The sequence below is a fragment of the Choloepus didactylus genome, chromosome 15, assembly GCF_015220235.1.
Source record: "Choloepus didactylus isolate mChoDid1 chromosome 15, mChoDid1.pri, whole genome shotgun sequence".
NCBI lineage: Eukaryota > Metazoa > Chordata > Mammalia > Pilosa > Megalonychidae > Choloepus > Choloepus didactylus.
The window spans coordinates 40622768-40646466 of NC_051321.1; the positions used below are offsets into that span (position 1 = coordinate 40622768).

General features: G+C 37.6%; 1 protein-coding gene across 6 annotated transcripts in view; it reads left to right on the forward strand.

Moving 5' to 3' along the window:
* Positions 1-2595: 2595 nt before the first annotated feature.
* HECTD2 (HECT domain E3 ubiquitin protein ligase 2) overlaps positions 2596-23699 on the forward strand; it is a 192229-nt gene continuing 171125 nt past the window's right edge. For all 6 annotated transcript variants that reach the window (XR_005211869.1, XR_005211870.1, XR_005211871.1 and 3 more), the window contains exon 1: positions 2596-2868. Coding sequence is in view for 3 of the 6 variants with exons in the window: in XM_037804543.1 (XP_037660471.1) it covers positions 2731-2868 (138 nt within the window). In the remaining 3 variants the exon portion in view is untranslated. The remainder of the gene's footprint in view (positions 2869-23699) is intronic.

Below are 23699 nucleotides of genomic sequence, written 5' to 3' on the forward strand. Positions count from 1 at the left end.
TTCCCAAATGTATTCTCTGCTGCTTTCATGATCAAAGCATGATTGTAATACTGTAACATTTGCAGGCCCTAAAAAGTAGACTCTGTGAAACATTTAATATTCATCCTTTCAACAGTATTTGTTGAGCTTCCATGGGCCAGGGGTTGTGCAAAAGATGGGTCCTCCGTATCTGTCCTCAAAAACTTCTAAAGGCAACAGAAATTATTAATCAAAGATGCTTTACTAGGATTGTCACCTTAATGAAAGGTGATTGTATTTCTAGTATCAAACGTTCCATTAGGATGTCAGGCAACAGGAAGTTGCTGAGTAGGTCTTAGCAGTAGTCCCTTACTGTGACCAAATCTACTAAGGGTTTAAACCATCCTAAATAGTATACAGCTATAGGAACTACAGGAACTCAAAAGAAATTGTTCATCTATTCCTGCCATAAACATTTATTGAACAACTACTCCGGGCTTTAAGGGGTGTAAAAAGATGAACCTGAGGAGTGAGGGGGCATGGAGGCTACTGGGTTATTATCTATGCTGGTGCAGTAGCAGAAATTAAAATTTTTGACTTGCCTTGTTTTGCCAATATTTAAGCATTTTGTTCTATTGAATGTGACTACACGTACAGACACTTTTATCTGGTCTCACACATGAAAAGAGAAAGCATAAGGCGTGTAATTCAAGTTGTTTCTCATCCAGGCATTTTTATAGTACATTACTAAATCTAGTTGAAAACAATAGGAAAGAGAATACTTTTTTTTCCCTAGTATTTGTTTTATCAACCTAGATTTAAGATCACAGAATAGATTGAATTTAGTTAAAATAAAGATTTCAGTTTCTAAAATAACATTTGAATTGTTATTGCTGACCTGCTAAAGGTGGGAAATAATTTTATGTTCCTCTTTATGGATGAAGATCTCAGAGGCTTAAGAAGGAAAAAAAAAATCCTGAAAAAGAATTCAAGAAATATGGAAAGAGGAAGAATGATGCTTCAATGCAATGTCTGTATACATCATTTCCCTGCAAGGCTAATTTGCACTAAAATACTTTTTTGCTGACTATATTGCACTTACTCCATACCTTTCTTAAAATTAACATTTAAATAGGTGGTGACAGCAACTATATTAAAACTAGAAAAGCTTTATATAAATGAAAGCCAGAATTTATAATTTACAAGGCAAACTTAAATACTAATTATTTATTCATAATTATTCATTGCTTGCTTACAAATTCTGGGTTTGAAAAACACACACCCTCATTTCAGCTACTATAAGATGCTGTAACTAGTACTTAGTTAAGCTAATGATCAGGAATACACTAAATTATGTAAACAAAAGATGATCCAAAAACCATCTTTGGGATTGTTTGTTTCTGAGACATCGGTTTTTATATTTGAATCGGCAAATCTTTGATCTGGAAATTCAATCTATAATAAAATAACAAAGCCACAACCTAAAAAGACCCTGAATGTTAAGAAATTCCCTATTTTTAATCAGTGATACAGCACACTTACTTTCTCCCTTCTCTTAGATCAGGTGTCTTACCATTCCAGTCGACTGACAAAAGGAAAAAGGAGGTGGCGATAAGAAAGGAAATTGTCTGCGTGCCTTGGTGGTGGGGTTGTTTCAGTATCATGATTATACGCTTTCCTCTTCAGCTTTAGAGTTCTTACCCATATTTTACAACGATCTGATATTAAGGATTATGCAGTAGCGTTTAGGAATGTCCTTCTGTAACTTACAGGAGGAAAGGACAAATGAAGAGAAATAAGGCAGCAAGGGGATGCAGGCAGAAAGCAAGATCTAGGCGCGTGGGACAGGAAGGGAGGGGCGGATTTGGCAGTCAAGAGTGGGGAAAGGAACGTGGAATGGAAAGTGTAGCCTGGCCGTCCTGCCCTGGGATGGGGAAGGTGAAGCCCATGTCTCCCCCCACCCCCACCCCCAGGCCTTTCCCCTCTAGGTGGAGGCTATCTATCAGAGCGTCAAGAAAGTGTCGCTCGACAAAGAAAGGCTGTCTTCCGAAGATGCCAGGCTCTCCGCCGCCTCTCCTGAGAGGTGGCAGGCGGGCAGGCAGAGAAGGGGCAAGCAGCGGCTCCGAGGCCCGACGACTCAATGGGCCCTGAGGAGGAAGGCAGCCAGCGTGGATTCTTGGGCGCAGGGCGCTCGCCCGAGGTTCTAGGCGCCCCAGGCCAGGGTCGTCTCGTGAAGAAGCGGCTGCTGCGCCCGCCGAGCCGTACAGGCAGCGCCCGGGCACTCTCTATTCCCGCCCGACCCTTTCCCGGCCTCGCTTTGTGCTCCAGGCCAGACCCTCTACTGCAGCCCGGGAGCGAGGGTCCCCTTCTCGTCATCGCAGGCGACAGCCTGCAAACAACATGGCCGCCCAGCGTCGGCCGCGGCGCCTCCTCCCCCGGCCCGTAGCGTCGGTGAGGCGGCTGGCTGCGGCCAGGGCCCTAGACCCCACGATCGGTGAAGCGGGGGCGGGGCAAGCGAGGCGGCGGTGCGGACGAGCGGGAGGTGCCTACAGTCGCTTCGGCAGGCCGGGCGCACGCGGAGGCGGCGGGAAGGAGGGGCGGGGGCGCGGCAGTCGGGCGCGCGCGCGAGGCCGCCGGGCGGACGGGGGCGGGGCGGCGGCGGCGGTTGAAAGCGGCGGCCAGAGCCCTCTCGCGGCCGTGGCTGCAGCAGCGCCAACCCCAGCAGCAGCCTGGCGGCCACCGCCGCCTCACACTCCCGCCGCCCGGCCCGACATGAGTGAGGCGGGTCGGGTGCCCTCGCCCGCCGCGTCGCCGGCGGTGGCGACGGCTGCGCCGGAGGAGAAGAGAGGGAAGGAGCCTGAGCGCGAGAAACTGCCGCCCATCGTGTCGGCGGGCGCCGGCGCGACTGCGGTAGGTGCTCGGCGGGGACCGCGAGGCGCCTCGACGGCGGGCGTCGGGGAGAGGGCGGGGGGCGCCGCGAGGCCAGCGTCTCCACTGGGGACCCGAGGAGCTACTTGCCGGTGCAGACCCACCTAGCCGCGCTTTTTCAGGCGGAAATAAAAGAGTTGTGCCTCGTGGACAGCCCCGAACACTTCACGAGCTGCACCTTCCACCCTTGATGTTTTTGGTTCTCTTCTTTTTCTTTCTTTCTTTCTTTTTTTGTTGGCCCCCCCTTTCTATAGGGAAATGCCCTGCATCTTGGATTCGGCATTATCTATTGGATGAGGATAAGATGTCAGCTAGGCGGGAGTGGCTTTTCCATAGCGGTGCTTGCCTGCCATTGAGGCTCGGAGATTTCCCTCTTTTCTTCTCTTTCTTTCCCTCCCTCCTTCAGATTGCACAGACTCAGCGGCGAGGTTCCACTTAATTGTGACCTTTCCGTTGCTGTCAGGGATGTGGGAGGTAGATGCAAGGGTGATGGTTTTATTTTTCATATGGTACGGACATGTGACTTGAGGCGGGGAGACTCTTTTAACCTTTTATTTAATCTCAAATTGTTCAAGCTTGACAGGGATGATTTTTCAAGCTGGATTTTCTTAAGGGTTATTTGGAGAGCGCTCTCAGACGTTTTAAACTATGATGTAATGGGACAGCTCTCCGCCCCCTCCCTGTTTTTACTGGTGGTTTTGACTCTGGTTACTTAGGAGCACAAAGAAATTAACCTCTAATTTTGAAACTTTTATTTGGTATAATATTTAAATACTTTTTGAAAGCTTGTTTTATTAGAGACTGTGATATGTCATGCAGCTATGGGTGGCAAAATAATAAAAGTTTAGTGAATATTATATATTTTCTTTATTCCTGATTGCAATTCATATTTTAATGTTACCCCAAGAATTTACTAAAATAGCTCACTCTTTAAAGTATTAGTATTAAGAATAATGTTTTGATTATATGGGTTTTGTTCAAAAATGTCTAAGGACTGTGATAACTGGAAATTGTTAGAAAAAGCTCTTCAGGTTAAATCAGTACAGCAAATTTTGGACAGTAATAAAATGAGAGTTAAAAGTGCAAGTATGGTTGATTGATAATTGGAGCGAAGGGCTAAGGGATTACTTTGGAAAATCTTTGAAGGAATTGTCACCCAACTGCTGGCAGACCCGATTCCTGTTGCTGGCACCCGAGGTTTTCAGAGCTTATGTAGGAAGTTCTTAACTCACAAATAGGTGGTGTTCCAACAACTCATTTCTAAATCCTTTGTTTAAGATAAGGAATGCATTTATTTATAGAAATAGTTTGGCTTAGGTCCTCAAGCAAGCACCCCCCCCCCCCCGCCAACAAAACCAAGCCAAACCTTGTTTATGTCAGTGAAGATTTGGGATGAAAACTTGCAGAAATTGATACAGTTGGGATTATAGGTCTATGACCAGTTATCTGAAATCCTGGGGCTTTGGCATTCAGAATCTTTCAGATTTAGAAAGGTAATATGGTACATATGCCCTATATTGTGTAATGCTCTCAGTGGGGTTCAGGCCAGTTCCCATAATCAAGCATATTAACAGTGAAATAGATGCATTGTTCATGCTAAATGGAATAAAGTCAGACTATAAGTAGCCTCTTGTCAGTTCAGGTCAAATTTGATTATCAGAGTTCAGGTCAGGTCATGTTTTGCCATGAAATGAGTTTTACACTCTCAGTTTTATGAGCTTGTTGGATTTTAGAATTATAAATAAATATGGATTTGTACTATGAATCAAACAGAAGAATAGAGTTCAAGAAGATTTTTTAAATTTTGAATTAAACTTTGAGAAGACAGGTTAGATTAGAAGAAGATGAGGAAATTCAGAAGGTAATTCCTGGTGCTTTCCAAGGTCTTTCAGATTTGGTAGCATTGTTGTGGTTTTCTTTTAATTGACAGTTTAACGTCAGAATTTATGGCGCTCATTTGAATTGACAGAGGTTTGTCATTAGGTTTTGTGGCAGGAGTTAGAAAGAAGATCAAGAGAGGAGGGTCTTATCAATATGTGTGTTCTTAGAGATTTCCAGAGCTAGAATTGACTGAGCTATAGCATTGAAAACCCAAGTCAAGAAAATATATGTTTGGTTCTTCCAAGGGCAAGAAAGCCAGGAGAGTCTGATGAAGACTTGAGTTCACCAGTGGGTGAGGAAAGTCATGATGTATGGGGCAGGGAAAGACAGTTTGTGACCTGTTCAGTTTATCACCCTCCTTGTGGATTAAATCGAACTCCTGGGGCTTGCCATCAATAACTTTTTCTTTGATCCTTTTTCAGTGATTCTTCTTTTTGCCCCCAGTTAATGTCTCTCTCTATCTAGATTGACTTTATGACTTAATTCAAGTGGCCCTACAATTGTGACTTTCCCCAAAATCATTGTATCACATTCATGAAAGTGTGAAAGCAGTTTAAAGTGACGGCTCACTAAAATAAATAGACCAGGGTGGGGGTGGGGGTTGTGAAATGAAACGGGGTAGGGCTTCGGTGGCTGGGGGATTTTGGGTGGAGTCGAGGGGTCACTGGTGGACGCTCTTGTGCACTATATAGATAGCACTTTTTAGGTTTTGGTGTTTTGGAGTGGCTAGAGGCAAATGCCTGAAATTGTCAGGCTCCAGCCAGGTGGCCTTGACTCTTGAAGACGATTGTATAGCAGTGTGGCTTGAGGGGGGTGGCAGTTTGATTGTGGAGACCTTGTGGATCGCGCTCCCTTTATGCAGTGTGTGGATGCATGAGTGGAAGAATGGGGACAAAGACTGAATGAAAAATGGGGTGGGATGGGGGGACAACTTGAGTGTTCTTTTTTACTTTTATTTCTTATTCTTTCTGGTGTAAGGAAAGGGGTCAAAAATAGATTGGGGTGATGAAGTCATAACTATATGATGATACTGTGAACAGTTGTACACCATAGATGATTGTATGGTATGTGAATATATCTCAATAAAATTGAATTTAATTAAAAAAAAAGATAGGCCAGATTATAGTGATCCTAAATAAGGTTGAAGAGTTTTGACTATACCCTGGAGATTTAAAGAAAGATGCAGGGGTGGAGGAGAGGGTGCTGGAAAGAGAAGCTCTAATGTGATTGATCCTAAGGCCACCTAAGTATGAGGAAAGTCCATTCTAGCCAGGAGTTACCTATCAATATGTTTTCAAACATGACTGAACCCCCGAGTTACCTTGGTAGCATGTTAAAGTCCTGATTCCACCCCTCACCTTAGAGCACTGGTTTTCAACCTTTGATTCATACCTGGGGAACTTTCAAAGCTATCAGTGTCCCGGCACTAATGCAGGTCAATTAAATCAGAATTTCTGGGGACAGGGATCAGACATTGGTGTTTTGTTTTGTTTTAATTCTCCAGGTTTAGCCAAGGTTGAAAACTGACACTCTATATACTGAATTAGAAGCTCCATGTGTGAGGTTCAGGAATCTGTATTTTTAATTACATTCCCCCAAGTGTAGTTTTTGGAGCAGCATTTGAAATGGACAGGGGAAAGGTATGAATTAGATGATGAAGCACAGAAGAAATCAGGTGTGGTAGGGAATTGATAAGAATTGCAGTTAAAGTGGTTCTAGTTAGGGATGCTTAAGAGGTTAAGATAGAGCCCTCAGAGGTCTATCAGTTTTGGGGTTTGACCTTGCTGTTTTGGAGACGGTGTGTCAGTAGAATCAAGAAGAATAAAGAATATAAAGTAGTGTATGGATATGAAGGACTGATGATATGAATATTGAATTTACTGAGGTTGATGGATTGGAATGGAGGAGAAGGATGTTATAAATTAATTGCAAATGTAATTCAGTCGTTAGAAAATAAGTGGTGAATGAGGAAGGAAAAATGGTCAAAAGGAGGGTCAGAAATTAGAGTGGCAAATGATGGTGTTTGTTTACTTAAGCATTTAAATCAGGTGAATCTTTATGGGTTAGACTAGCAAGGATTGTAGAGGGTTCAAGAAAAAGCTAGATTTTACTTAGGTGAAGGGAAATGGAAGAAATCAGATTACAGTTGGAAAGAGAAGTTTGTCTACAGTGAAGATAAGGGAACTTGTCAAGTGGATGTAAGGTGAGAAGAGCTTGAAGGAAAACATAAGATGTGTAGGGATAGTGTAAGTTTGAGGAGTTCATCTGAAGGCAGCATAAGTGGGGTTGATAGATTCTCTGGACCAAAATTATTGAACATCTATTCTGTTTAGCTTTGTTTTAGATACTATAGAAAATACAAAGACAAGGTTAAAAAAATGGTTCTTGCCTCAGGGTATGCATGGCAAAACACATGAAAACATAACAAAGCAAAACAGTATGTAAAAGCCACAATGAACCATAGAAATAATTTGCACTATAGGAAATCAGAAAAAGGAGATCAATGTGTGCAGAACTGTGAAGAAAGGCCTTAAAGTAAAGGTAATTATTTTAGTTGGCTGGCCATTGAAAGATGGTAGGATTTGGATGGGCAGAAGAAAGTGGAAAAAGTAATCCAGTGGGGAAAACAACATGAGCAAGGCTTAAAGGGAAGAATTAGGGAGTAATAAAGCTAGCTCAATAGACGCATGCTGTGAACTCGTGGGAGATAAAATTGCATGGCGGGTGAAAGTAGATCACTAGGCAGAGAAGTTTGGACTTTATTCTGTGGTTAGTGGGAAGCCATTGGAGTTTCTTAAATAGAGGAACTGCATAATGAAATCAGTGGAGTGTATAGTTAGACTGGAGCAGGGAGGAGGAAGAGAATGAGGGAAATGAGGGAAGGAGCTTTGTAGTTCATGCTTGAGGTAGAGTGCATCCACTGGGCTAATGGCCATGGGATAAAGTGTAAGGCATGGAAGAAAAAGTAGAAAACAGGAAAGGAGAAGGAAGATTATAAAGCAAAAAGATTCTAAGGTTTCTAGATGAGGTCTCTTAAAAAATATTTACATAAAACGGCATTCCAGTCCATACCAATCCAGATACTCTTGAGTGTATTTGTCTGTGTGAACTTATATAAACTGCCCAGTTAGGTGTTTGAAACAATCTTATATATGGAAAATCATGTGCTCTTTGCCCTTTATACTCTAAATAAGAAGAGTGTTAGTTTGCCAGGGCTGCTGTAACAGATGTTTACCTTAAGCAACAGGATTTTATTTTCCCACACTTTTGGAGGCTAGAAGTCCAAAATCAAGGCATCACCGAAGTTTTTAGTGTTCTGGTAGTGGTTTGAGTGCCTACACTGGGCTAAGCATTTTCTTTTTATTCCCTCACACACGATCACACAACAATCCTGTAAGGAAGATTATTGTTCCCGTTTCACAGAAAGAATCTGATAGTTAGAGAGTTTATATGTACCTTGCCAAAGGATAAAATTGCTAGTAATGGCCATAGCTTGGTTTAAAATTGAGATGTTTCTTATTCAAAAACCTATGTTCTTCCCCTTATTCCATACACTCTGTAGCTATGGTCATAAATATAGGGGCCATGTGATATAGTGTAAAGAATCTGCACCTAAAGCAATATTTCTGTTTTAGAAAAGAGGATGTGGTCCGGTGACAAATTTGTTCAAAAATTTGTTATCAGAGATAGAACTTATTATGAGAGAGCAAGATAGGATATCTGATAATTTGTATTTTAATATTATGGTATGAATATATCATTAAATTCTGTGGACTTCATGCTTTCCTTCACATCCTTCTATATCAAGCTTCAGGCCCTGTAGAATTTGCCTTTTTCAATCCATATCCCTTGCCAGCACACATTCACACACAGTCTCACACACACTCATTAAATTAAGAGATAGCATGCACTCTCTGAACTCTCTAGGATTGTTGTATGTCTAATTTTGTGTGAAGTTTTTGAAGAGGAAAAGAAATAGCTTAAAAAGGGGGTACAGCTAGTATTGCCATAGTAGCAGCTTTTTGCATCATGCTTGTAAATTAACTTGCTTATTTTTAGTTAGAGTTGAGTAAGAGAGAACAGAGAGCTCGACAGAAGATGAGTGAGGAAATAGGTGGAGCTGAGAATGCTCTGGAAAGCTTTGATTTCCTTTTTCTCCTGTTTTTATTTTTCCTAGTATTATATTCGACTCTACAAGTATAGGATCCTTTCTTGTGTTATAAATTATTACACTACTGAGCCTTGCTTATATGAATCACTGGTTGTTATTTAAGTTGTTATTTGTAACTTGGATAATTTTCTATGTAACGTTTGACCTGGTGCTTTTGCTTTTAGTAAGCAGTCAAAAAAAAATTTTTTTTTTGGTGAATGCAACCAGATGAATAAGGATACATGCTTTATTTTAGGAACACACAATCTATTGCTAAAACATTCATCTTTGGACAGGAAAAATAAATTTCAGTGAGGTATGGCCAAAGGTATACAGATTGCCTTTGTCCCCACACAGACAATTCAGGTTTTATTCATTCAGCATGTTTTATGTTTTATCTAGTAGAGTATTTTATAAAACTTTTCAATTTGCTACTTTCCCAGAAAATCCCCTCTTCCACAATGGTGCAAGGCAAATATTCTGTTCTACTTCTTGAGAGTGTGTGTTGGGTTGGATCTACTTAAGGAAGTATGTTTTCATCTATCTAGATCAGAGTGGTACAATAGAAATATAATGCAAGCCACATATGTGATTTAAATTTTTATAATAGATGAAAAAGAATAAAAAGAAAGAGGTAAAATTAATTTTGGTAATGTATTTTGCTTAATCTAAAATATCCAGAAAATTATTATTTCAGCAATTATTCAATATAAATACTTACTGAGATATTTTACCTCTTTTTTTATACTAAGTCTGAAAACTGTATTTTATACTTACTCCACATTTCACTTTGGACTAGCCACAATACAAATGCTCAATAGCCACATGTGGTAATGGCTGAATTAGTGCAGATTTAGATGATGTCTTGTTCTCTCAAGATTTCTTAAAATCCTGTATTTGTTCATTCTTAGTGCTAATTGCTGTTTATCCCTACTGCAGCAGTTCTCAAAATGTGGTCCTTCTCGCTTTTTTAGGGATCTGTAATATCAAAATTACTTTCATCATGATAACTAAGATGTTATTTGTCTTGTTCATACTCATTCTCTCATGATTGTACAGTGGAGTTTCCCAGGAGCTATATGACACGTGACATTGCAACAGATTGAATGCGGAAGCAGATATGAGAGTCCGTCTATATTCTGTTAAGACATTGAAGACATTTTGCGACGTGTAAAATGATGTAATTCTTCTTTTTTTTTGGTTTTGGAAAATATAGTTATTTTTCATAAAAATGTTATTTTTGTTAACAAGAAATGGGTTTATTGTTAAAGAAATTAATACATACTTCAATTTTTTCAGTTTTAATTTCTAATACAATACATATCGATAGATAGAACCCACAATACAAAAGTTCTTTGAAATTCTCAGTGACTTTTAAGAATGAGACCAGAAAGTTAGAGGACCACTGCCCTAATGTATGTTGAATTTTCTTTGTACTATTAACATTAACGCTTTTTAAACCTGGCATTATTGATAACAGGTGTTCTACATAAGTGAGTTTTCCAAATAACCAAGTGTTACTGAATACTGGAAAATGCCCAGTCATTATTTATTGTATGGAGCATTTTCTAAAATGCGTTACGTGTGTCTCTTCTCAAGTAGAAGATACTGAACATAATTCACATTTCTTAATGGCTCAAGCCCATCATTATGAACATCCATGATGTACTATCATATCCAACACTATGTATGTCTGCTTTTTAGTTTACCTCTCTTTTTAATCATTACTAGGCCATCATCAACTACTACCTCTCCCCACCCCTTCTAGATTGCTATTTCTTTTGTTTTATGGGATGAGAAACCAGATACTCCATTTATGGGACTTCTGGACTCAAATGGATACAACATCCATACTCAAGCTTAATAATAATCTGGAATAAAGTAAGCGTGGGTTTCAGTTTCTCTCCTGTGGAGTGGAGTGATAGCTTTTCTGCTGAAGCCTTGGGTCACTTATTTAAGAGGCTTTTGTCTTCTTTTAGCTACATTTTGGAAGATTAAATTGGCAATGGAGTGTTCCTGAATATAGTTACTTTAAATTCTAACTTTCCCTATTTCAGTGACTTATTTAGAACCTTTCTGTTCATACACCATGTAATTCTACCATGTTGGAAGATACTGCTTATTACTTGCTAAGTTATAGGCTATCATTATCAGTGTAACAAAGACCTGCAAGCTGGGTCAAGACTTTGATTTCTGAGTGGCTGGAAATGGCTAACAGCTGAGCAGTCCGTAAGTGTGATTGGAAGTCCTGAAGAGAATTATCCAGGATCATGCTAGTGTATGGATGAAGGTGTCTTAGGTGTTTCAGAAGGTCATCAGCTATTTTAAAGGGTGGCATGGTACTGTTATTTGGAAAACTGAAGGCAATTGGAGATTTATACATCCAGCCTATCATACAGACAAGAATTTTCACAATCGATAGAGATCTGAAAACTGTTAATGAATTATCTTCCAAGCTGTGAAGCACTGATCATTAATGAAATGAACATGTCCTTTGGAAAGGAGATCTCTTCACAGTTTTGCATCCAGAGCAGACCAAATCAAAGAGCTCTCCATTGAGTCCATCTACCCATGCATTTGTAGCGTGTACTGTTCAATACATAAAAGTTAATGGCAATCTGACCTATCTAAATTGATACCTAGAATGCTACATTAATTTCCAATTGATATAGTTTTAAAAGCAAGCATTTCAATCCTGTTTGTAAATCTAGTAGTTTAACATTTATGAATAATGAATTTTGTTGACATAGAAAATCTGTTTAAAATATTTTAATTCAGAGATGCTATGATAGTGAGATATTATGGTTATTAAGTATATCATGATGGAATAGAATCTGCAGTTATTCCTTTGCCAAAGATTGGGTTAGAATGTGAACAAAATTATTTTATATCCTAAGGTAGCTTTTGGGAGATAAAGGATGATCAAAATAAATTTTACCAGAATTTTTAGTATTATAGAACTGATACTCAGTATAAAAGCTATAATGTAAAAATATGAATATTCTTATTGTTATTTGATAGAAAAATTATGTGACAAAATCAGGACTTTAACTCAAATACAATCTTTTCCTTAGTAAAGGTTTAAGGTAGAAACTCACATTCAAATAGCAGAATTTAAAATAAAGTTGAAAACATTTAACTATGAAGAGGAGAATAAGTACTCAAATAGTTGCCTATTTAAATTTTTTTAGATAATTTTATATTATGATCTTACATGTAATCTGTAAGAGGTCCATATTAAGTACTTGTGAAATATTATCATTGATTAATTATTGTAATTACTACATAAACTTTTTCTGCTGTTTGCAGTGTTTATTAAACTCATGGTCAGCCTCTACTGGAAGATTCGTCTCCATTTTTTATTATACCAGATTGAAGTATTTTGTTTTTGTTTTTTTAACCTTCAATGAATTCTTGAAGTGTTCCCTACTTTTACTTATCTTCAACGTACAACAGCTGGTTGGGTATCCTGCTACTATCTATTTATCGCACAAATCTAGCCCACTCTTTATAGGCTGGCCACATTCCAGGACCTCATCTTTAGTGTCTGCTTCTAGTAGGACTCATAGATAACATTTCTAAAACATGAGGAAACCAGATATAATATCTATGATGGGTCCAGGTCTAAGAAGGAGTGTAATGTCTCTACCCTTTAATTTAGTCTATAGTTTGATGCCATATTAATGCTCTATGGCTTCTTCATTGGATTCTCTAATTTTCAGCTAATGATTTTACCGTGGCACAACATGCTACCTATTTTTTTCATGGAAATCTTAGGTTACGTGTTAGATTTATCTTGGGCAAGCTGGTATGGGGCAACGGCTGTTTTTAGCATTTGCTTTTATTGATATTTAGTGCTGTGTCAATCTATAAAACTGTCCATGATTAATTTCATGTCATTTTAAGTATAAACTATTAAGAGCACGTCTTACAACAAAAGACTTCTTAGTAGACCAAGGATCCTTTTTAATGTTTAAGGTTTTTTATTGCGAGAAACAGAAATTCAGGCCATTTGTGCTCCTTTTTTGTGTTAGAGAAGTTGTAGGTTTACAGAAAAATCATGCATGAAATACAGAGTTCCCATGTAGCACCCTATTATTAACAGCTTGCATTAGTGTGATACATGTTACAATTCACGAAAGAACATTTTTATATTGTATTGTTAACTGTAGTCCATCGTTCACTCTTTATATTGTATGGTTCTTTTTTTTTTAAATTTTTCATTTATGCTCTTTATGGGACTAGGGGATTTATTGGAATGATTCACATAAATAACAACCTGAAAGCAGGCCAGGAACAGAGACTGGCTGCTTTCTGTGACTCTGATATTCTCTCACTCTTTTTTGGCCAGTCTCCTTCATATTTCTCAGTCTAAAATATAAAAAGACCTGATTTGATTGGCTTATTATGAAGCATCAATGTCTTTTGCACCAAGCCACCTAATGTTTGGTCACCCAGACTACATATAGTCTCCCTTTGAGTTGAGTGCCTATCCCTGCTCTAATCCGTGGCCGTTCCTGCACAAAGAGTAACAGTGGTGCTGTGAGTGGGGCGGTTTAAATAGAAGTTAACATTGGATTTGGCAGCAATGATTGCATGTTCAATATACTTTCCCTCAAACCTTTATTCCCTTCAGTAAACCATCTAGATAGACAATCCCTGCTCATTGCATTCATTTCCAAACTTCCCATTCATTCATCAATCCATTTTATATAGTTTCTACTGAATCTGTTGTCTTCATTCTCCTGAATCTGTTCTCTTTGAGGACCCCAGGAATTCATGCTTGTTCATTCTAGTAGGCACTGTTTAGGCTTAACCATTCTTCGTCATTTAGCATTGTTAACCATTTATAGATATAAATATATTTAACATTTATAACATACATATGCTATAGATACACACATGTTATATATGTTAATCTATGTTATATATAACATACATATAGATAACATCCATTTGTTATATAACATACATATCACACACTATATATATAAACACTATCTTCCCCTAGTTTTTAACCCCTCACATGGATTTCTTATCTCTTTGCTTATTCATTCTTTTTTTTTTTTTTTTTTTTTTTTTGGTTAGGGAAGTTATAGGTTTACAGAAATAACATGCATAAAATATATAAAATACAGAATTCCCATATACCACCCTATTATTAACACCTTGCATCAGTGGGTTACATGTTATAATTCATGGAAGAACATTTTCATAAATGTACTATTAATTATAGTCGATCATTTACAGTTCTTTATGTTGTACATTTCTATGTATTTTCTTTTAATTTTTATTCTAGTAACACATATACAATCTAAAATTTCCCCTTTTAACCACATTCACATATATAATTCAGTGCTGTTAATTACTTTCACAATATTGTGCTACCATTACCAGCATCTGTTACCAAAGCTTTACAATATACCCCAATAGAAATTCTGTACTATTTAAGCATTAACTCCCTATTCCCTACACCCAACCCAGCCCCTTGTAACCTATATTCTAGTTTCTGACTCTATAATAGTTTGCTTATTCTAATTATTTCATATCAGCAAGATCATACAATATTTGTCGTTTTGTGCCTTGCTTATTTCAAGGTTCATCCATATTGTCGCATGAATCAGAACTTCATTCCTTTTTAATGCTGAATAATATTCCATTGTATGTATATATCACATTTTGTTTATCCATTCATCAGTTCATGGACATTTGGGTAGCTTCCATCCTTTGGCAGTTGTGAATAATGCTGCTATGAACATTGGTGTGCAAATATCTGTTGAATCCCTGCTTTCAGTTCTTTTGAGTATATACTTAGTAGTGGGATTGCTGGGCCATGTGGTAAATCTGTACTTAACCTTCTGAGGAATTACCAAACTGTCTTCCATAGCAGTCGCACCATCTTACATTCACATCAGCAATCAATCAGTGTTCCTGATTCTCCACATTATCTCCAACACTTGTAATTTTCTGTTTTTTTTTTTTTTTTTTTAAATAGTAGCCATTCTAATGGGTGGGAGATGGTATATATTATGGTTTTGATTTGCATTTCACTAATAGCTAATGATATTGAGCATCTTTTATGTGCTTTTTAGCCATTTGTATATCCTTTTTGGAGAAATGTCTGTTCAAGTCTTATGCCCATTCAAAAGTTGGGTTATTTGTCTTTTTATTGTTGAGTTGTAGGATTTCTTTATACATTCTGGATATTAAACCCTTCTTGGATATGTGTTTCCAAATATTTTCTCCCATTAAGTATGTTGTCTTTACTTTCGTGATAAAGTCCTTTGATGCACAATTTTTTTTTTATGATGGAAGATTTTGATGACTGATTCAATCTTTTTACTTGTAATTGGTCTGTTGTGTTCTTTTATTCTTTTAGAGTCAGTTTAGGTTGTTCGTGTGTTTCTAGGAATTCGTCCATTTCACCTAGGTTGTCTAATTTGTTGGCATACAGTTCATACTATCTTCTTATGAACCTTTTTATTTCTGTGGGATCAGTATAACGTCTCCCTTCTCACTTCTGATTTTCATCTTTTTTTCTCTTTCGGTCTAGCTAACGGGTTGTCAATTTTATTGATGTTTTCAAAGAAATAACTTTTGGTTTTGTTGATGCTTGCTAGTGTTTTTTAAATTCTCTGTTTCATTTATTTCCGCTTTAATCTTTGTTCTTTCTTTCTACATTTTTTGGGTTTAGTTTGCTGATCTTTTTCTAGTTCCTCCAGGTATGCAGTTAGTTCTTTGATTTTAGCTTGTTCTTTTTTTTTAAATGTAGACATTTAGTACAGTAAATTTGCCTCTCAGCACTGCCTTTGCTGTATCCCATAAGTTTTGATAAGTTGTGTTCTCTTTTTCCTTTGTCGCAAGATATTTACTTATCTCCCCTGTAATTTCTTCTTTAACCCATTGATCATTTAAGAGTGTGTTATTTAACTTTCATATATAGTAGGACCTCATTTTTGGTGAAATCAACACATGCAAATTCAGGTATACCTGATTGGCAGTCAGAAAAAATAAAGGCAGAGAGAGAGAATTAAAATTTTTAAAAATTGTTTCTATAATTAATTTGTTTACTTATTGTTACTTGAGTATTTATCTGCCGTATTTATTTTAAAAAAAGTGTAATAGGTATGTTCGTATAAGAAATACTTACTGAATGATGGGGTTTGCTATTATGAGCACCCTATATTGAGCCCTGGAGCATGGCAGCAGTGGGGCCAGTGCATGGAAGAGGCAGGGCAGAATGCTGACCCAGGGTCTCCAGGCAGTGCTGCCAGCTTGCCGCAAAAGGCTCATTCCTGGCCTCCCTTTGGCCGCCTCCAGATTTTTTCCTCTGGGGAGAGTGGGGAGAGACCTAGGATTGGGGCAGGCTGCTGGGGAGAGGGGGAGGGAGGGTAGAGAGAGAAGCAGGGGGGGGTGGAATTTCAACATACGCAAAGAGTCTTGGAACATATTAGTTGCATAAAATGAGGTCCTACTGTATTTTTGGTTTCCTAGATCTCTGCCTGTTATTGATTTCCAGCTTCATTCCACTGTGGTCAGAGATGGTGTCTTGCATAATTTCAGTCTTTTTAAATTGATTGAGACTTGTTTTTGTGACCCAACATGTGATCTATCTTGGAGAATGATCCATGTGCACATGAGAAGAACATATATCCTCCTGTTTGGGGGTGCAATGTTCTGTATGTGTCTGCTAAGTCTAGTTGATTTAATGTATTATTCAAGTTCTCTGTATCCTTATTGACCTTCTGTCTAGATGTTCTATTTATTGATGAGTGTGGTGTATTGAAGTCTCCAACAATTATTGCAGCGGTGTCTTTTTCTCCTTTCAGTTTTGCCATTGTTTGCCTCATGTGTTTTGGGACACTGTTGATTAGGTACATAAATATTTATGATAATTGCTTCTTTTTGGTGGATTGCCCCTTTTATTAATATATAGTGTCCTTCTTTGTGTCTTATAACAGCTTTTGATGTAAAGTCTATTTTGTCTGATATTGGTATAGCTAGCCCACCTCTTTTTTGATTACTATTTCCATGAATTATCTTTTTCCATGCTTTCACTTTGAATCTATTTGTGTCTTTGGGTCTAAGGAGAGTCTCTTGTAAGCACCATATAGTTGGATGGTGTTTTATTTTTTTAATCCAATTGGCAATCTGTGTCTTTTGATTTAGAAGTTTAATCCCTTACTATTCACTGTTAATACTGTAAAGACAGTATTTCAGCCATTTTGTTCTTTGGTTTTTATTTTTTATTTTTTAATGCAATTTTATTGAGATATAGTCACATAACATACAATCATTCAAAGTGTACAATCAGTTGTTAACAGTATTGTCATATAGTTGTGCATTTATCACCACAAAGTTTGAACATTTTCATTATCCAAAAATTAAAATAAAGATTAAAATAAAAAAGAACATCCCAAACATCGCATTCCCTTCATCCCCTCCAATGTTCATTTACTTTTTTTTTTCTGGCCAATTCATTTTTGATAAGACAGCAAAGTCCACTCAATTGGGAAAGAGTAATCTCTTCAACACATGGTACTAGGATAACTGGATATCCATATGCCAAAAAAAAAAAAAAAAAAAAAAGAATGAGGACTCCTCTCTCACACCATACACAAAAATTGACTCAAAATGGATCAAAGACCTAAATATAAAAACCAGGACTATCAAACTCCAGAAAAAACATATAGGGAAATATCTTCAGGATCTTGTGTTAGACAATGGTTTTGTAGACTTTACACTTAAACCACAAGCACCAAAAGAAAAAAATAGTTAAATGGGACCTCATCAAAATCAAAAACTTTTATGCTTCAAAAGGTTTATCATGAAAGTGAAAAAAGAACCTACTCAATGGGAGAAAATATTTGGAAACTACATATGCAGTAAGGGTTTAATATCCAGCATATATAAAGAAATCCTACAACTCAACAATAAAAAGATAAACAAATCAATTAAAAAATGAGCAAAAGACTTGAACAGACATTTCTCCAAAGGGGATACACAAATGACCAAAACCACATGAAAAGATGCTCAATATCATTAGCTTCTAGGGCATGCAAATCAGAACCGCAATGAGATACCATCTCACATCGATGAGAATGGCTACTAGTTAAAAACAAGGAAATTATAAGTGTTGGGAGGATGTGGAGAAATAGGAACACTCAATCATTGCCCATGGAAATGTAAAATGATGCAGCTGCTGTGGAAGACAGTTTGACAGTTCCTCAGAAAGCTAGGTATAGAATTACCTTGTGACCTGGCAGGGACTTGAACAGATATTTGTGCACTGATGTTCGTAACGGCATCATTCACATTGCCAAAAGATGGAAGCAACCCAAGTGTCCATCAACTGATGAATGGGTATACAAAATGTGGTATATACATATAATGGAACACCAATCAGCATTAAAAAAGAATAAAGTTCTGATGCATGCAAGAACATGGATGAACCTTGAAGATGTCAGGTTGTGTGAAATAAGCCAGTCACAAAAGTACAAATACTTTATGATCTTGCTGATATGAAATAATTAGAATAAGCAAACTCATGGAATCAGAATCTAGAATACAGGTTACCACGGGCTAGGTTGGAGGTAGGGAATGGGGAGTTAATGCTTAAATTGTACAAAGTTTCTCTCTGGGTCTATTGTAAAATTTTGGTAATAGGTGGTGGTGATGGTAACACAAAATTGCAAATGTAATTAATAGTACTGAATTGTAAATGTAAAAGGGGGGAATTTTAGGCCATACATTGTTATTTGAATAAAAATTAAAAGAAAAAAATCATCTAGGACCACGTTAACCACAGGGCAATAAAATCACAGTTTAACAAAGAGAGAGAAAAAAAAGGATGGTTTAAAATCTATGTCCATGGAAATAAGGAAGGTGGGGCACTGCACTTTTAATCTAGTTAAGGAGAAATCAGTTAAAATGGAAATTACAAATCATTGCAAAATGAAAAGCAGTAAGAGCTCTACATATCAAAACCAGTGGGGTGTAGCCAAAGCTAGTACTCAGTGGAAAATGCATGGCCTTAAATGCATTTATTAGAAATCAGAATTGAAAACAAAAGAAACCAAGCTTTCAAGAATCTAGGTGAAAGCACACAAAATAAGCTCAAAAGTAAAAGGAAGTAATTAATAAAGTCAGAAATCAGTGAAAGAAAATACAAAAAATAGAGTTGAGTGATACTCAAAAAACGGCTTCCTTGCAATGACCAACAAATTAAACAAATGTTCTTTCTAATAAAGAAAAAGAGAGGGGAGACATAAATAATGACAGGAATAAGCTTCAGCTCCAGATTAGATTTTTTAGCAAATTTTCAAAACAGAAACATAATTATTTGGTAGGCAATCATAAATTACCAAAATTGCGTAAGAAAAAGTATAGGAGTAGTATGGACCAACAGCCATAGAAGAAAGTGGAAGGGTCAAAGATTTATCTTTCATATTTGTTGCAGGCAGCCTCTAAAATGGCCCATAATAGCACTTACTGGTATTCACACCCTTGTATAATCTCCTCCCTTTGAGGGTGGCTGGACTAGCAACTCGCCTCTTCTAGCCAGTGGACTGCAGCAAGAGTGATGGGATATTACTTTCAAGGTTAGGTTACAAAACAGACAGTCACTCCTGTTTTGGTACATGACTCTCTCCCTTAGTGAAGCCAGTTGCGAAGTTGTGAGCTGCCCCGGAGAGAGTTCCATGTGTCAAGGAACTGAGGGGGCTTCTGGCCAACAGCCCATGAAGAACTGAGGTCTTGAGTCAGACAACCCACAGGAAACTGCATCTTGACAACAGCCACAAGTGAGGTTGGAAATGTATCCTACCCCTAGATAGACCTAAGATGACTGAAATCCCAGCCAACACCTTGATTGCAGCCTGTGAGAGATACATGCTTTGTTTCTTGAGCTACAGAAATTATGAGGTAATAAATGTTTGTTGTTTTAAACCATTGTTTTGGGGGTAATTTGTTACACAGCAATATATAACTAATACAAAAATAGGTCCCAGGCCTAGATGATTTTCTATATTATGTTAACACTTCCTAAGCATAGAAAAAGATGGATGGCTATTCACCTCGCTTTTGGAAGTTAGTCAAACCCTCATACCAAAGGTGGAAAAGAATAGGATATATAAAGAAGATGATGAGCTAATCAGTTTACAAACACCAAAGAAAAAGTCATAAACAAACATTTAACAAGTGAAATCTGACAACATGGTAATTGAATACTGAATTGTATCCATGTAGAATTAACTTCCAAGAAAGCAGTATTTTAAAAAATATATATTTGTTACTTATTTATGTACTAGGCTCTGTCATAGGTGCTTTACATGTATTTAGTGGTTTAACCTGCATAATAACCTAATGAGGTAGCAGCTACTGTTTAAACCCGATTATATATTCGATGAGACTGAGGGGGAGAAATTACACAAGTCTCAGCATTACCCTGATGATAAAACCAGATGAAGACATTACAAGAAAGGAAAACTACAAACGAATATCTCTTATGAATATAGACGCTTAAATTCTCAACAAAATATTAGCAAAACAAATCCAATAATATATTACTGAACCTTTCTCCATATCTCTTCTTTCTTTGTTTCTCTGTTGGTAGGGCTCCTTTTAGTATCTGAAGTAGGGGAGTCTTTTGTTAGCAAATTCTCTAAGCATTTGTTTGTCTGTGAATGATTTAAGCTCTCCCTCAAATTTGAAGGAGAGCTTTGCTGGATAAAGTATTCTTGGTTGGAAATTTTTCTCTCTCAGAATTTTAAATATGTCGTGCCACTGCCTTCTCGCTTCCGTGGTGGCCGCTGAATAGTCACTACTTAGTCTTATGTTGTTTCCTTTGTATGTGGTGAATTGCTTTTCTCTTGCTGCTTTCAGAAATTACTCCTTCTCTTCAGTATTTGACAGTCTGATCAGAATATGTCTTGGAGTGGGTTTATTTGGATTTATTCTATTTGGAGTTCACTGGGCATTTATGCTTTGTGTATTTATATTGTGTAGAAGGTTTGGGAAGTTTTCCCCAACAATTTCTTTGAATACTCTTTCTAGACCTTTGCCCTTCTCTTCCCCTTCTGGGACACCAATAAAATAAATTTGGACGTTTTATTTTATCTATCGTATCCCTGTGATCCATTTCGATTTTTTCTATTTTTTTCCCCCATTCTTTCTTTTGTTCTTTCATTTTCCGTTTTGTCCTCCTCCAGATCACTGATTCGTTGTTCAGCTTCTTCTAGTCTTGTACTATGAGTATCCAGAATCTTTTTAATTTGGTCAACAGTTTCTTTTATTTCCATAAGATCATCTATTTTTTTTTTATTTACTCTTGCAGTTTCTTCTTTATGCTCTTCTAGGGTCTTCTTCATGTCCTTTATATCCTGAGCCATGCTCTTGTTGTCTTTAGTTCTTTGATTAATTGCTCCAAGTACTGCGTCTCCTCTGATCTTTTTTTTCTTTAAATTTTTATTGAGATTGTTCACATACCATACAATTTTCCAAAGATCCAAAATGTACAATCACTTGCCCCTGGTACCCTCATACAGTTGTGCATACAGCACCACAGTTAATTTTTGTTCAATTTTTAGAATCTTTTCATTACTCCAGACAAGAAATACAGCAAAAGACGAAAGAAGAGAGAAAAGGAAACTTGAATCCTCCCATATCCCTAAGCAGCCCCCCTCAATTGTTGACTCATAGTGTTGGTATAGTACATTTGTTACTGTTTATGAAAGAATGTTGAAATACTACTAACTGTAGTATATAGTTTGCAATAGATATATATTTTTTCCCTATATGCCCCTCTATTATTAACTTCTAGTTGTAGTGTCATACATTTGTTCTGGTGCATGGAAGAGATTTCTAGTATTTGTACAATTAATCATGGACATTGCCCACCATAGGATTCAGTTTTATACATTCCCATCTTTTGACTTCTAACTTTCCTTTTGGTGATATATATGACTCTGAGCTTCCCCTTTCCACCTCATTCACACACCATTCAGCACTGTTAGTTATTCTCACATCTTGCTACCGACACCTCTGTTCGTTTCCAAACATTTAAGTTTATCCTAGTTGAACATTCTGCTCGTACTAAGCAACTGCTCCCCATTCTTTAGCCTCATCCTATATCTTGGTACCTTGTATTTTGTGTCTATGAGTTTACATATTATAATTAGTTCCTATCAGTGAGACCCTGCAATAATTGTCCTTATGTGTCTGGCTTATTTCACTTGGTATATTGCCCTCGAAGTTTTGTCATTAACCCATTTTTTTTTTTTTTTAGGATGGTTTTGTTCACATGCCATACATTCCATCCTAAGTAAACAATCACTGGTTCTGTGTATGGTCATATATTTATGTGTTCACCACCTTCACCACTATCTATATAAGGGCATCTACATTTCTTCCAGAAGGCAGGAGGGAGAGTCAAAGAAGGTAGAGAAGCAAAAGAAAAAGAAAAAAGAAAGAGGAAAAAAAATGACAGCTAGGAAGCAGCAAAAGGAAAGATAATCTTAAATCAAAGTAGAGTGAAGAGTCAGACAACACCACAAATGTCAAGTGTCTAACGTGCCTCCCCATCCCCCATTCTTATCTGCATTTACCTTGGTATATTCCCTTTGTCACATTAAAGGAAGCATGATACAATGGTTCTGTTAGTTACAGTCTCTAGTTTATGCTGATTGCATCCCTCCCCCAATGCCTCCCCATTTTTAACACCTTGAAGGTTGACATTTGCTTGTTCTCCCTCATGAAGGAACATATTTGTACATTTTATCACAATTGTTGAACACTCTAGATTCACCGAGTTACACAGTCCCAGTCTTTGTCTTTCCTCCTTTCTTTTGATGTCTCACATGTTCCCAACCTTCCTCTCTGTACCGTATTCATAGTTACCTTTGTTCAGTGTACTTACATTGCTGTGCTACCACCTCCCAAAATTGTGTTCCAAACCACTCACTCCTATCTTCTCCTATCACTCTGTAGTGCTCCCTTTAGTATTTCCTGTAGAGCAGGTGTCTTGTTCACAAAGTCTCTCATTGTCTGTTTGCCGGAAAATATTTTGAGATCTCCCTCATATTTGAAGGACAGCTTTGCTGGATATAGGATTCTTGGTTGGTGGTTTTTCTCTTTCAGTATCTTAAATATATCACACCACTTCCTTCTTGCCTCCATGGTTTCTGCTGAGAGAGCTGCGCATAGTCTTATTAAGCTTCCTTTGTATGTAATGGATTGCTTTTCTCTTGCTGCTTTCAGGATTATCTCTTTGTCTTTGACATTTGATAATCTGATTATTAAGTGTCTTGGCATAGGCCTATTCAGATCTATTTTGTTTGGGAGACGTTGCTCGTATTTTTTCATTCTTTTCTCCATCTGCTCCTTTGCGTATAGGCTTTCAGGTGTTTTGTTCTCCAGTTCCTGAGTGTTTTCTTCTGCCTCTTGAGATCTGCTGTTGTATGTTTCCATTGGGTCTTTCTTCTCTTTTGTTGTGCCTTTCATTTCCATAGATTCTGCTAGTTGTTTTTTTGAACTTTCAGTTTCTGCCTTATGTATGCCCAGTGTTTTTCTTTATAGCCTTTATCTCTTTTGCCAAATCTTCTCTAAACTTTTTGAGTTGATTTAGCATTAGTTGTTTAAATTCCTGTATCTCAGTTGAAGTGTACATTTGTTCCTTTGGGCCATAACTTTGTTTTTCTTAGTGTAGGTTGTAGTTTTCTGTTGTCTAGGCATCTGACCTGGACCACCCCAATCAGGTTTTCCCAGACGAGAACCGTCTCAGGTC